The 14,350-nt window shown below is 47.2% G+C and overlaps 1 protein-coding gene across 1 annotated transcript in view; it reads left to right on the top strand.

Moving 5' to 3' along the window:
* NAALADL1 (N-acetylated alpha-linked acidic dipeptidase like 1) overlaps positions 1-10,261 on the top strand; it is a 39,422-nt gene extending 29,161 nt beyond the window's left edge. The window contains exons 14-19 of the mRNA XM_087881256.1: positions 1,785-1,875; positions 2,951-3,032; positions 4,460-4,633; positions 7,429-7,519; positions 8,872-8,964; positions 9,987-10,261. Coding sequence (XP_087737382.1) covers positions 1,785-1,875; positions 2,951-3,032; positions 4,460-4,633; positions 7,429-7,519; positions 8,872-8,964; positions 9,987-10,161 — 706 coding nt within the window. The 3' untranslated portion in view covers positions 10,162-10,261. The remainder of the gene's footprint in view (positions 1-1,784; positions 1,876-2,950; positions 3,033-4,459; positions 4,634-7,428; positions 7,520-8,871; positions 8,965-9,986) is intronic.
* Positions 10,262-14,350: the final 4,089 nt, after the last annotated feature.

Raw genomic sequence — 14,350 nt, 5'->3', positions numbered from 1 at the left:
AGAGAAAGCGAGAGAAAGAGAGAGAGAGAGAGAAAGAGAGAGATATTTCATGCCTAAGTCACAACGAGAATTGTTGGAATACGTTGTTCATGTATTTTGTGCAACAACTACAGCAGTATTCAGTAGAGATGGTAGATGGCAGTGTTTATAAAGTTTGTAATTGCATTTTATGCATGACTTTTCTCTGAGTAAAGTTTCCTGCTTCCTTCTGGCAGTTAAGCAGAAAGGCACATGTGGACGGTGCACTGTTTGTTCTGTAGAGCTATATACAGAATTTCTAACAAGAACTCACAGTCTCTTTCTCTCTCTCACATACATACAAAGGCACGCATGTACAGATAACAAAATAAACCAACGTTTTCATTTTGTCCAAACACATCCAGTAGCTTTCTGAACTGACCAGGCCACCCACTCTGCATTGGCACGAAGCCATGGAGTAACTTGGTTCTCTAGGTAGACAATCAGAGGTGGGATTCAGCAGGTTAGGACCGGTTCGGGCGAATCGGATGTTAATTTTAATCTGGTTCACCGAACTGGTTGTTCCAAGGACTGGCTGACCTCGCCCACCCCACCCCGCCCCTCCCAGGAGTCTCCACGTGGCCTGTTTTGGATGCCAGGTAAGTGCAGGGCGTGTGCGGAGGCTCTGGGAGGGCGAAAAACGGGCCTACTAGAAGTCCGGATATGGGCCTGTTTCCAGTCTCTGGAGGGCCTCCGATGCCCGGGGGAGGCCGTTTTTGCCCTCCTGGAGGCTCTAGGAAAGCCTCTGGAGCCTGGGGAGGGTGAAAACACCCCCCCACCCGCCATAGTGCAGGAGGCCGAGTAGGCCACACACACCCAGCAACCGGGCAGCCAACCGGTTGCTGAATTTTTTCAATCCCACCCCTGTAGACAAGAACTGAATGTGATCCAATCTGGTGTGCACCTTGGAAAGGAGGCCACCAAGAAATCCCAAACCCACCCAGAAAAGACCAGTGCGTGCCCATAACCCCCCCCCAGTTCTTGATCCCAATACAAAGGGGAGAGAGTGAAATGAAATAAATTTTAGAAATATGCTTTACTTAAAATTAGAGAATTTGTAACAATTGGAATATTTTTAATTTCATGTTTGGAGTCTATAAAAGGACAAGTTCTAAAAATACAAATAAAATTAATTAGGGAAAACTGCTATATAGGTAACTGATTATTATTAAGATATTGGAGTGTATTACTTGGAATAAGATTTAAGAAAATGTATGGCATAAAATGTTCTGGTTTATTATTTTGATATTAAATGAATGATTGTAATATTAGGACTTATGTTAAATGAGATTTTAAATTTAAGGGGTTTCCTATAGAGATGAAGGGAAAAATGAAATTTGGTGAAGATTAGAGCCAGGATTAATGGGCAATATGGATTCAAAAAAAAAAAGAAGAAAGAAAAAGAAAAGAAAAAAAGGGAAAAGAAGGGAAAATATTATGGCTAAAGGGAATATATGAATTGTATTGAAAAATTGCTTAAATTTATGAACCGGCCAATACTCCGTTCAGAAAAAAATACATTGTTTGTGTGTTTGTCTGTGTGTTAAAAAATGAAAAAAAAAAAAACCTTTTTACAAAATAAACAAAAACAAAGGGGAGAGAGTTACCTTCGTCAACACGTCGCCCCATAAACAAACGAAAGCATTTGGGATCACTCAACCAAGCTAACCCAGATTAAAACAAACTCGGTTTCTCAAGTGATGGCAACTCAGCCATTTCAATTTTCTGGGCAAACTCAGCTGGGATTTTTGCTTGCTCTTTTGCAGCTTGGGGTCCCTGGGGGCTGGAAGTGATTTTGCTCCTTTCATCCACTATCTGGGCATCACCGCGATGGACATCGCTTACACCTACGATCGGGTGAGTCCCTGGGTGTGTGTGTGTTGTGTGTGTGTGCAGGAGTGGGCTGCTGGGGGTTCGCAGGGGTTCGGGAAAACCTCTAGCTAAGATTCTGTGCAGTTCGGAGAACCCCCAAATCCCACTCCTGGCTGGCTCCGCCCTCCCCTCCGTTCCCCTCCCCGCCCCGGAGTCCCCACGCGGCCCGTTTTAGATGCAGGTAAGTGCAAGGCGCACGCGGAAACTCAGGGAGGGCGAAAAACGGGCCTACTGGAAGTTCCAGGCCTCTGGAGGGCCTCCGGAGCCTGGGGAGGCTGTTTTCGCCCTCCTGGAGGCTCAAGAAAAGCCTGCGGAGCCCGGGGAGGGCAAAAACAACCCCCCCCCCCGCGGTGCAGGAGACCGACTAGGCCACGCCCACCATGGCCATGCCCACCTAGCAACCGGGCAGAGAACCCCTTGCTAAAAGTTTTGAAGCCCACTCCTCTTTTGCACACCAGAGAGGGTGGCTGAGGAGAGAAACGGAAGAAGTCCAGAGAGAAGAAGAGCTGAGCTGAATTCTAAATTTCCTTTGGTTAAATAAGAAACAGGCGGTAGAATTCACCCCCTTTATTTCACATTCCCCCCCCCACCCTCTCGTTCGAGCACCTGGACAATAAGAATTGAAAATTGGAGAAACGGTTATGCCCCTAGTCCGTGACTTATGACCGCCATCGAGCCCAAACTTTCCGTTGCTAAGCAAAACGGTTGTTAAGTGAGGCTGCAAAGCTTGTAATTGTGAAAAGCGGCCCATAAGTCAACTTTTTGGAGTGCCGTTGTAACTCTGAAATGAACCGTTGTAAGTCGAGGACTGCTTATATTCAGTATTTTGGATTCTACTTCTAGCCCACATTTCCTTTTAAGACCTGCTTAACGTCTTAACAACCTCAGCTGGGTAGCAACTGCTAGCTCTCATGGACTGAGCTGGAGAAAGGCAGTTTTTAGCAGGTGGATGGGGCACCACAAGGAAATCACAGCTGAAAGTTGGAAAAACATTCTGATAAGCCAGCAATGTGATGTGGTTTTTTTTTTGTTTTCTACTTTTCTTTTCTTTTTTGTCCAGAGCAAAACATCGGCACGCATTTACCCTGCTTATCACACGGCCTTCGATACCTTTGACTACGCAGACCGATATATCGATCCCGGTAAGGATTGGTGGGCGGTGGAACAGTCGTACCTCAAGGCCACTGTTTTTATTTTATTTATTTCATTTATTTGTATCCCCACCTGTATTATTTGGACAATGCAAGGAGGCAAACAGATCCAACACAGATCTTCCCTCCACCTTTTTCCCCCGTAAAAACAACCCTGCGAGGTGGGTGGGGCTGAGAGAGTCACCCAGCTTGCTTTCATGTCTAAGGCAGGACTAGAACTCACCATCTCCTGGTGATTGGCCCAAAGTCACCCAGTTGGCTTTCATGTCTAGGGCGGGACTAGAATTCCCAGTCTCTTGGTGATTGGCCCAAAGTCACCCAGCTGACTTTCATGTCTAACGCGGGACTAGAACTCCCAGTCTCCTGGTGATTGGTCCAAAGTCACCCAGCTGGCTTTCATGTCTAAGGCAGGACTAGAATTCCCAGTCTCCTGGTGATTGGTCCAAAGTCATCCAGCTGACTTTCATGTCTAAGGCGGGACTAGAATTCCCAGTCTCCTGGTGATTGGCCCAAAGTCACCCAGCTGACTTTCATGTCTAAGGCAGGACTAGAATTCCCAGTCTCCTGGTGATTGGCCCAGAGTCACCCAGATGGCTTTTAGGCTTAAGGTGGGACTACAACTCCCAGTCTCCTGGTGATTGGTCCAAAGTCATCCAGCTGACTTTCATGTCTAAGGCGGGACTAGAATTTCCTGTCTCCTGGTGATTGGCCCAAAGTCACCCAGCTGACTTTCATGTCTAAGGCAGGACTAGAATTCCCAGTCTCTTGGTGATTGGTCCAAAGTCACCCAGTTGGCTTTCATGTCTAGGGCGGGACTAGAATTCCCAGTGTCCTGGTGATTGGTCCAAAGTCACCCAGCTGACTTTTATTTTATTTTATTTATTTATTTATTTTATCATATTTGTATACCGCCCTACTCCCGAAGGACTCAGGGTGGTGAACAGCCAAGATTAAAAATATAAATAACATACAAAAATTAAAAACTATTAAAAATAGATTAAATAATTTGGGCTCAAAAAACAAATTTAAGACATCCAATTTATCTAAAACATTTAAAACCCAATTTAAAACCCAATTTAAAAGGGAGAGTTAGGTCAGACCAGCCTGTTGGAATAAAAACGTTTTTATGTCTAAGACTTTCATGTCTAAGGCGGGACTAGAATTCCCAGTCTCCTGGTGATTGGTCCAAAGTCACCCAGTTGGCTTTCATGTCTAAGGCGGGACTAGAATTCCCAGTCTCTTGGTGATTGGCCCAAAGTCATCGGTGCGAACCGGCTGAATCCCACCTCTGATGAAGATTCATTCTCTCCGTCACAAGCTGGTGGAACTCTGACAGCCGCCATCTTGCCTTTTTTGACACGCCCAGGGTATACTGCAAGCTCCCCGGACACCCCCGTCAGTCTCCTCTCTCCCCACAGGATTCACCAGCCACCAGGCCGTGGCACAAACGGCCGGCAACGTCTTGCTGCGCCTGGCGGAGGCCACGATCCTGCCCTTCAACGTGAGCGACTACGGGGAGGCCTTGCAAGCCATGTACGACACGGCCGAGCGGGCCTTCCAGGCGGACCTCCTCAACCACAGCCTCTCTCTTGGTGAGGAAGCGGAGGTGTGGCCTGCCTCGCAGGGCTGATTTTTTATTTTATTTATTTTATTTGATTTCTATACCGCCCTACTCCCGAAGGACTCAGGGCGGTGCACAGCCAAACAATAAAACACATACATACAAAATTTAAAAGTAGAATTAAAATCAAATTAAATAGTTTTGGCCCAGACAAATTAAATGATGTTTGGAGAGACAACAAGGAAGGAGATCCTTCACGTGTCTATGGGGATTCTCAGCCATCCAGGGTCATGTTTTGTCCCAAAGTTGTCTGGTTTTTTTCCTTTTGAAGACGTTTCGCTTCTCATCCAAGAATCTTCTTCAGCTCTGACTCGATGGTGGGGAAGGGAAGGATTGATACTCCTTGCAGACAGCTGGTCATTTGCATCCTTTTAGAGGGTCGTTGAGGCCACTTAGAGGTTTGCCACCAAGAGTCTTGGTGGCGCAGCAGACTAAAGTGCTGTTAAGTAGCACCAGCTGCCTGCAATTACTGTGAGTTCAAATCTCACCAGGCTCAAGGTTGACTCAGCCTTCCATCCTTCCGAGGTAGGTAAAATGAGGACCCGGATTGTGGGGGCAATAAGATGACTTTGTATAAAAAAGAACACCGCTTAGGGGGGCCCGAAAGCCCTACTAAGCAGGTATATACAAAAGTATGAAGGCTATTGCTTAAAAGCATTGTAAGCCGCCCTGAGTCTCCGGAGAAGGGCGGCATATAAATCGAACCAATAAATAAATAAATAAATATCTGTGTCCTCAGGCTCACCTGAGTGGTGCAAATGGGTGTGAAAGGACCCATTTATGGGAGGATAGAGATAAATCTCCAAGTGGCCTCAACGACCCTCTAAAAGGATGCAAATGTCCAGCTGTTTGCAAGGAGGATCAATCCTTTCCTTATCCACCATTCTATCAGAGCTGAAGAAGCTTCTGGGATGAGAAGCGAAACGTCTTCAAAAGAAAAAATAAGTCCAGTGGCCTCTTGAAAAAAAGCATTTTTGGGGCACTGCTTCACAATTTTCTCCAGATTGAACTCTGATCAACAGCTATGAATGCAGCCCCCTAGAGACCCCTTCAAAAAGCTGCCAGGTTGTCACTCAGAAGAGGGAGTGGGCTTACTCTCGGGGACCCCAGCGGGCAGGATCAGGACCAGTGGGCTAAACCAACAGGGAGGGAGGATTGATGGAGCCCTGGGTGCTCTCTGGGCTGGCTGGTTTTCTTACAGACATTTCATGACCCAACTAGGGAACATCATCAGTGCTAGAAGTGAGAGGTGTTTGCAGAGAGGAGGAGGAGAAGAACGAAAGAAAGAAAGGAAAGAGAGAGAGACAGAGAGAGAAAGAAAGAAAGAGAGAGAGAGAGAGAGAAAGAGAAAAAGAAAGAAAGAGAAAGAAAGAAAGAGAGAAAGAGAGAGAGAGAGAAGGAGAAGGAGAAGGGGTCCTGGGTGCTCTCTGGGCTGGGAGCTTTTCTTACAGACATTTCATGACCCAACTAGGGAACATCATCAGTGCTAGAAGTGAGAGGTGTTTGCAGAGAGGAGGAGGAGAAGAACAAAAGAAAGAAAGGAAAGAGAGAGAGACAGAGAGAGAAAGAAAGAAAGAGAGAGAGAGAGAGAGAAAGAGAAAAAGAAAGAAAGAGAAAGAAAGAAAGAGAGAAAGAGAGAGAGAGAGAAGGAGAAGGAGAAGGGGTCCTGGGTGCTCTCTGGGCTGGGAGCTTTTCTTACAGACATTTCATGACCCAACTAGGGAACATCATCAGTGCTAGAAGTGAGAGGTGTTTGCAGAGAGGAGGAGGAGAAGAACGAAAGAAAGAAAGGAAAGAGAGAGAGACAGAGAGAGAAAGAAAGAAAGAAAGAGAGAGAGAAAGAGAGAAAGAAAGAAAGAGAAAAAAAGAAAGAGAGAGAGAGAGAAGGAGAAGGGGTCCTGGGTGGTCTCTGAGCTGGGAGCTTTTCTTACAGACATTTCATGACCCAACTAGGTAACATTGTCAGTGCTGGAAGTGAGAGGTGTTTGCAGAGAGGAGGAGGAAGAGGAGAAAGAGAGAGAGAAAGAGAGGAAGAGAGAGAGAAAGAAAAAAAAAGAGAGAGAGAGAGAGGAAGAAAAAGAGAGAGAGAGAAAGAAGGAGAAGGGGTCCTTGGAAATCTTAAGAGTGGAAATTGAAATCTTAATATCTTTAAGCATGCTGAGTGGTACAGTGGCCTGGAGGTGGAGCTCTCGCCTCACAATCAGGAGGCTGTGGGTTCGATCCCTGGTAAAACTAAAGGTAAAGATTCCCCTCGCACATATGTGCTAGTCGTTCCCGACTCTAGGGGGCGGTGCTCCTCTCCATTTCAAAGCCGAAGAGCCAGCGCTGTCCAAAGACGTCTCCGTGGTCATGTGGCCGGCATGACTCAACGCCAAAGGCGCACGGAACGCTGTTCCCTTCCCACCAAAGGTGGTCCCTGTTTTTCTACTTGCATTTTTTACCTGCTTTCAAACTGCTAGGTTGGCAGAAGCTGGGAGAAGTCACGGGAGCTCACCCCGTTACGCGGCACTAGGGATTCGAACCGCTGAACTGCCGACCTTTCGATCGACAAGCTCAGCATCTCTCTGGGCTCGAAGAGAATATATACTCTACCCCGCCAGGGATTACGGGGGTCATTAAAAGATGAAAAAAAAAATTAATAGCTGTAAAAGATTTCATGCCATTGCAGGTGTCATCTGTTGTCCCACAATTCAAATTATTATATGTCAAGGAAATTTAAAAGGCATTTATCAATCTTTTCCCTTTCTTTGCTTCCCCTCCTTCCAGTTCCCCTCCGTGATGCAGTTGTTCGCTTCAGATCTGCAGCTGCCAAACTCAACCAGCACATCGCAAGTTTGCAAAATGAAGATGCTCCCAGGTGATTTTTCTTTGTTTCGTTTTTCTAATCCTGTTGTGGCCCGTCAGTGGCCTGTGCAGCTAGTAGCTGATTCCGACAGCGAGGAGGCTGGTGTGATGCTGCGCCAGCAGCCTGTGCAGCTGGCGCTCGAGTCGGACAGTGAGGAGGCTGGAGAAGATGTGGTGCCAGAGGCGGGGATTCAGCCAGGGCCTTCAGAACCTCCAGAAGCTCCCATAAGTGAAGAGGAAGAAGAGGAGGAGCCTCTTCTCGATGCACAGGCGCGCAGAGCTGTTAAAAGGCAGGAGTGGCTCCTCAGGAGGAGGTCTCCTCGAGAGTAAGCCTTGTGGCTAATTAGCCACTCCCCTAGCCTACTTAGGAAGGATGACAACGACTGATGCAATTTGCAGGAAACAACTTCGTTCATATTCTTTCGCGTCTTGATTCCAGAAATGTTTGATTCAGCTCTTTGTCAGTTTTCCTGCAAATTGCTTCTGGGCATTCTGGCAACCACAGTAAGATTACGGTTATCTGAAATACTGTGCCTCAGAATTGAGTTATTATTCTTTGGATTCTTGTTGGCTGTTAATGAAGTTAAATGAACAGCCCTTGTTCAGAAAAGACTGATTTTAACTGTACTTGTGTTCGAACAACTACTAAGAAAGCTCATTAGTAGTCCTTCATTAGTAAACTAAGGTTTGTACGGACTTTGTGTGTGCTGCGTTCTTTGGGGTCCGTAGCTGGGGCAGAACACGTCCATACAGTACAGGCAGTCCTCGATTTACAACAGTTTGTTTAGTGACCGTTTGAAGTTACAACGGCAGTGAAAAAAGTGACTCGGGATGGTGTTTCACACAAAGTCCAGAGGGAAGCCGGATTCCCGTCACAATCGCAGTAATTCATTTAACAGATTTCAGAACTGCAGTCATCGTTTAATGACCGCTGTAATCCCTTGTATCGGGGTGGAGTCCCGTTTCCTGAACAAGACACAGTTAGGCTGAGTGGCAGGGGTGGGCTTCAGATCCTTTAGCAACGAGTTCACTGCCCCGTTGCTGGTTAGACATGGCCTAGTCATCCGCCTGCACCATGGCGTGGGCGTGGGTGTTTTTTTGCCCTCCCCAGGCTCCGGAGGCTTTTCTTGAGCCTCCGGGAGGGCGAAAACTGCTTCTCCCGGGCTCCGGGATGGCTGTATTTTGCCCTCCCAGACCCTCTGCACTTACCTGGAATGATGAACGGGCCGCGTGGAGACTCCTGGGAGGGGCGGGGTGGGGTGGGCGTAGCATTTGGGGGGTTCGCTGAACCCCCAGGAGCCCTCCCCTGCTTAGTGGAATGTGGGTAACCAGTCTCTTTCTCCGTCAACCCTGACATCCGTTTAGCCCTTTTGCTCTGCGGACGGTGAACGACCAGCTGATGCTCCTAGAAAGGACATTCCTGAACCCGAGAGCTTTCCCAGACCAGCATTATTACAGGTAACTCAAACCCTCCACCCCTCCACACACACCTGGTGGTTTTTTTCCCCCAGTTGCTCAGTCTGGGCCTCCCTAAGGTTGGATTTAGTCCAGCTCCAAGGATTAGTAGCCCATTGCTACCAGTAGGCTCAAAACAGTCAAATTCTCCTGCAATCTGAAATTGCATGTCCCTCCTTCCTTCTTCTTGTTTTGTTTCTTCTTCTTTTCTTTTCTTTTCTTTTCTTTTCTTTTCTTTTCTTTTCCTTTCCTTTCCTTTCCTTTCCCTCTCCTTTCCTTTCCTTTCTTTTCCTTTCCTTTCCTTTCCTTTCCCCTTTCTTCTCATTTTGTTTTTCTTCCTCCTGATTTCTTTTCCTTCTTTCTTTCTTCTTTTCTTCCTCCCCTCCCCTCCCCTCCCTTTTCCTTCTTCCTTCCTTCTTTCCTTTTCTTCCTTCTAACCGCCCACTCTCCCTTCCCTTTTCCTTTCTTCTTCCTTCTTTCCTTTTCTTCCGTTTTCCCTCTCTCCACTCCCTTTTCTTTCTTCTTCCTTCTTTCCTTTTCTTCCGTTTTCCCTCTCTCCCCTCCCTTGCCCTTTCTTCTTCCTTCTTTCCTTTTCTTCCTTCTTTCCTCACTCTCCCCTCACTCTTTTCCTTTCTTCTTCCTTCTTTCCTTTTCTTCCTTCTAACCTCCCTTTCTCCCCTCCCCTTTCCTTTCCTCTTCCTTCTTTCCTTTTCTTCCTTCTTTCCTCATTCTCCCCTCCCTCTTTTCCTTCCTTCCTTCCTTCCTTCCTTCCTTCCTTCCTTCCTTCCTTCCTTCCTTCCTTCCTTCCTTCCTTCCTTCTCTCCCTTTTCTTCCTCCCTCCCTATAATTTTGATGGGATCTGCAGTGTGTTGAGTGAACTGGCGTAGCTGCCATCTTGAATTTTGTGGCCCTATGTGGTAAAACACCTCTGGCTCCACGCCAATAGAACCGGCTGATAAGAATTCGTATCTATTGTTGCCTTTGAATTCAATTTGCATCTGGGTCTCTCCCTCTGTCCCCCACAGCCACGTCATCTGGGCCTCCCGCTCGTCTTCCGTGGCTACCTTCCCAGGCCTGGCCGACGCCGTGGCTGCTGCCAGAAAGCAGCAGGACAAGTGGGACGACGTCCATAAACATCTGACGGTGGTTATCCAAGCGGTGGAAAACGCTGCCTCCTTTCTCGAACCCGTGGCCGAATGACCCGGTGTTCTCGTCGGCCCTCTTCTTGGGAAGCCTCGATGATGAAAAGTCGGCTTTACGTCTTTGGAAGAAATAAAAGCTTTGCACTTTATAAACCCTTTCTGAGCGTTTGACGCCATTCTCTCGGGCTTCGCGCCCGGCAATGCAAAACAGTCCTGCAAGGTAGGCTTAGGTGGGCTTTGGGATCGTATTGCAGGTGGAATTTCCTTTAAAGCAAGGGTGTCAAACACAAAGCCCGCGGGTCGGATTTGGCCCACGATGTGGTCAGATCTGGCCCGTGGGCCCATCCTGGAAAATGTAAGCGGCCGGCCCATATCGCTTCGGGCCGGTCTACACAGTACAAAGAAGTAACACGCTAGCAGTTTGGGGCGTCGCGTCAAGCTGGCCACGCCCCCCCAGACAGCCCTGCCCCTCCCAGTGGTTTAATGACCCCGTAATCCCTTGCGGGGTGGAGTTGGGGCAATTGAATGGAGTTGAGTGTTTACTGGCCGGATGCTTTCCCTGTCACCAATACGGAGGTTTTTTTTCCCCCAGCAGATATATTCTCAGAGAAATATCAGTGTCAGCATGGCCACGCCCACCCAGTCAGCCACACCCACCCAGTGGTTTAATGACCCCGTAATCTTTTGCAGGGAGGAGTTGGGGCAATTGAACGGAGCTGAGTGTTTACTGGCCGGATGCTTTCCCTGTCGCCAATACGGAGGTTTTTTCCCCCCAGCAGATATATTCTCACTGTGCCCAGAGAGAGAAATATCAGTGTCAAGATGGCCACGCCCACCCAGTCAGCCACACCCACCCAATGGTTTAATGACCCCTTAGTCCCTTGTGGGGTGGAGGTTTTTCCCACCCCGGCAGATATATTCTCACTAATGAGCCTTCTCATTAGTGTCGCAAGGGCTGACCGTTGTAAAGCAGGTCACTCACCGGACTGACCTGATTTTGTGATCTTTTTTTTGTAGCGGTCGTTAAGCTAAGGCGTGGCAATCATAAAGCAAGTCACTCCCTGGGACCAAGCTGATTTTACAAGCTGTTTTGTGGCCGTCATTAAGCTGATGCGGTGGTCGTAAAACAAATCCTTTGCAGTGTGTTTTTTTTTTTTTTGCCGAAAACTGGAATCAAGGGCCACAAGCGACCAGCAAAAACAGCACAAATTATAGTCGCAGCACTGAAAGGTACTGCAAAAGGCCTTAAATGCTGTATTTATGATCGAGGACAACCACAAGAGAGCCCCAAACTTCTGTTGTTAAGTGAGACATTTAAGTGAATTTTGCCCATTTTACGAGCTTCCTTCCCACCGTTGTTAAGAGAATCACCACGGTTGACATGTTATTAACCTGGTCGTTAAATGAATCTGCCTTCCCACATTGACTTTGCTTGTCAGAAGTTTGCAAAACGGGGATCACGTGACCCCCCTTGGGACTCAGCCACGGTCGTAAGTATGAATCACCAGTTGCCAAGCACCTGAATTTTGATCCCATGGGGATCATGGGGATGCTGCAAAGGTCATAACTGTGAAAAATGGTCGTAAGTCGCTTTTGCCAGTGCCGTTGTAACTTAGAAACGGTCACTAAATGAACTGTCGTAAGTCGAGGACTACCTGTGGATAAGTTGTTATTTATGTCATTTATGGTTTTATGTAAATATTTACATCAATATTTAAATGTTTACGTAAGTATTTCAATGTTTACGTATGTATTTAAGTAACGCTTAGAATCCTGCATCCAGTTCTGGTCATCAAGATAGAAAAAAGATGTTGAGACTCTGGAAAGAGTGAAGAAAAGAGCAATAAAAATGATTTGGGGGCTGGAGGCGAAAACATATGAAGAACGGTTGCAGAAATTGGGGTTCTCTAGTCCAGTGAAAAAAAGGACCAGGGGAGACATGATAGCAGCATTCCAATATCTCAGGGGCTGCCCCAAAGAAGAGTGGGAATCAACCTTTTCTCCAAAGCACCAGAAGGCAGAAGAAGAAACAATGGATGGAAACTAATCAAGGAGAGAAGCAACCTGGAATTAAGGAGAAACGTCCTAACAGTGAGGACAATTAACCAGTGGAACAGCTTGCCTTAAAAATTCGTGGGTGCTCCATCACCGGAGGCTTTTAAGAAGAGACCGGACAGCCACATGCCTGAAATGATATGCGTCTCCTGCTTGAGTAGGGACGGGGTCAGACTAGAAGATCTCCAAGGCCCCTTCCAACTCTGTTATTCTGTTAAATGTGGCTAGTTGGCTAGTGGCCAAAATGCAGCCACATAATTCGGCGGGGATGTGCAGCAGCTGTTGAAACTTAGGAATGGGTTGTAAGCAGGGGTTCAATGCTACCGGTTCGCCCCGGTTTGAGAGAACCGGTAGTGATAAAAACTACCGGTTTGGGCGAATCAGTAGTTAGAAAAAGCTCATCCGAACCAGTATTTCTGATGATCCTCGCTGTTCTACTTACCTTCCCAAGCCTTCTTTTTCCGCGCAAAGTGTGCGTTTGGTGTGCAGTGTGCATTTTGGTGCACATTGCACATGCGTGCGCAGCATGTATTTGGCATGCACCACGCATGCGCAGGTAGAAAACCGGTGGCAATTTGCGGAGGATTTCACCACTGGTTGTAAGTACTTTTTTTTCAGGTCCGCCGTAACTTTGAACTATATGACCGGTTCAGTGGTGAAATCTAAAATTTGTTACTACCGATTCTGTGGGCGTGGCTTGGTGTATGTGGGGGTAAATGTGACTGGGTGGGCGAGGCCATTTTTTTTTAACTTTTAAAATCATTTTTTCTACAATCTCTTCGGTGAAGAGGTTGCCAAAAAATGCTTTCAAAAGGCTCTGACAATCCCAGCTGAGTTGCCTGATCGGCAGAGGCTTTTTTTCTTTTAAATGCCTCTGACGGTCCAAGCTGAGTTGCCTGATCGGCAGAGGCTTTTTTTCTTTTAAATGCCTCTGACGGTCCAAGCTGAGTTGCCTGATCGGCAGAGGCTTTTTTTCTTTTAAATGCCTCTGACGGTCCAAGCTGAGTTGCCTGATCGGCAGAGGCTTTTCTTCTTTTAAATGCCTCTGACGGTCCAAGCTGAGTTGCCTGATCGGCAGAGGCTTTTTTTCTTTTAAATGCCTCTGATGATCCCAGCTGAGTTGCCTGATCGGCAGAGGCTTTTTTCCTTTTAAATGCCTCTGACGGTCCAAGCTGAGTTGCCTGATTGGCAGAGGCTTTTTTTCTTTTAAATGCCTCTGACGATCCAAGCTGAATTGCCTGATCGGCAGAGGCTTTTTTCCTTTTAAATGCCTCTGACGATCCCAGCTGAGTTGCCTGATCGGCAGAGGCTTTTTTTCTTTTAAATGCCTCTGACGATCCCAGCTGAATTGCCTGATCGGCAGAGGCTTTTTTTCTTTTAAATGCCTCTGACGATCCCAGCTGAGTTGCCTGATCGGCAGAGGCTTTTTTCCTTTTAAATGCCTCTGACGATCCAAGCTGAGTTGCCTGATCGGCAGAGGCTTTTTTTCTTTTAAATGCATCTGACGATCCCAGCTGAATTGCCTGATCGGCAGAGGCTTTTTTCCTTTTAAATGCCTCTGACGATCCCAGCTGAGTTGCCTGATCGGCAGAGGCTTTTTTCCTTTTAAATGCCTCTGACGATCCCAGCTGAGTTGCCTGATCGGCAGAGGCTTTTTTCCTTTTAAATGCCTCTGACGATCCCAGCTGAGTTGCCTGATCGGCAGAGGCTTTTTTTCTTTTAAATGCCTCTGACGATCCCAGCTGAGTTGCCTGATCGGCAGAGGCTTTTTTCTTTTAAATGCCTCTGACGATCCCAGCTGAGCCGCGAGATCATCAGAGGCTTTTTTTTTTTTTTAACGTTGAAAAGCATTTTTTCGGCTGAAGAGGTTGTAGAAAAAATGCTTTTAAAAGTAAAAAAAAAAAGCCTCCGATGATTGTGCGGCTCAGCTGGGCATGGAGGGGGGAGGGCAGGGATTTTTGCTACCGGTTCTATAAACCACCCACCTCCATCGCTACCAGATTGGGCGATCCGGTCCGAACCGGGAGCATTTCATCCCTGGACCGGTTATATGTCGAGGACTCCCTGTAGACGTTTCTCCCCCTCCCCACTGCATTCAAAGGCAAAGACCCTCCCTTGAGTTTTAACAGTCTAGGCAGGCAAAGCAGCCCAGGCCTCACAACGAAGAACTGACCACAGTTCAACAACACGAC

This window comes from Pantherophis guttatus, chromosome 18 (genome assembly GCF_059756535.1).
Source record: "Pantherophis guttatus breed Tessera chromosome 18, ASM5975653v1, whole genome shotgun sequence".
Lineage (NCBI taxonomy): Eukaryota > Metazoa > Chordata > Lepidosauria > Squamata > Colubridae > Pantherophis > Pantherophis guttatus.
The sequence above is the reverse complement of the archived record's forward strand: the minus strand, read 5'-3'. Positions and strand labels throughout refer to the sequence as shown.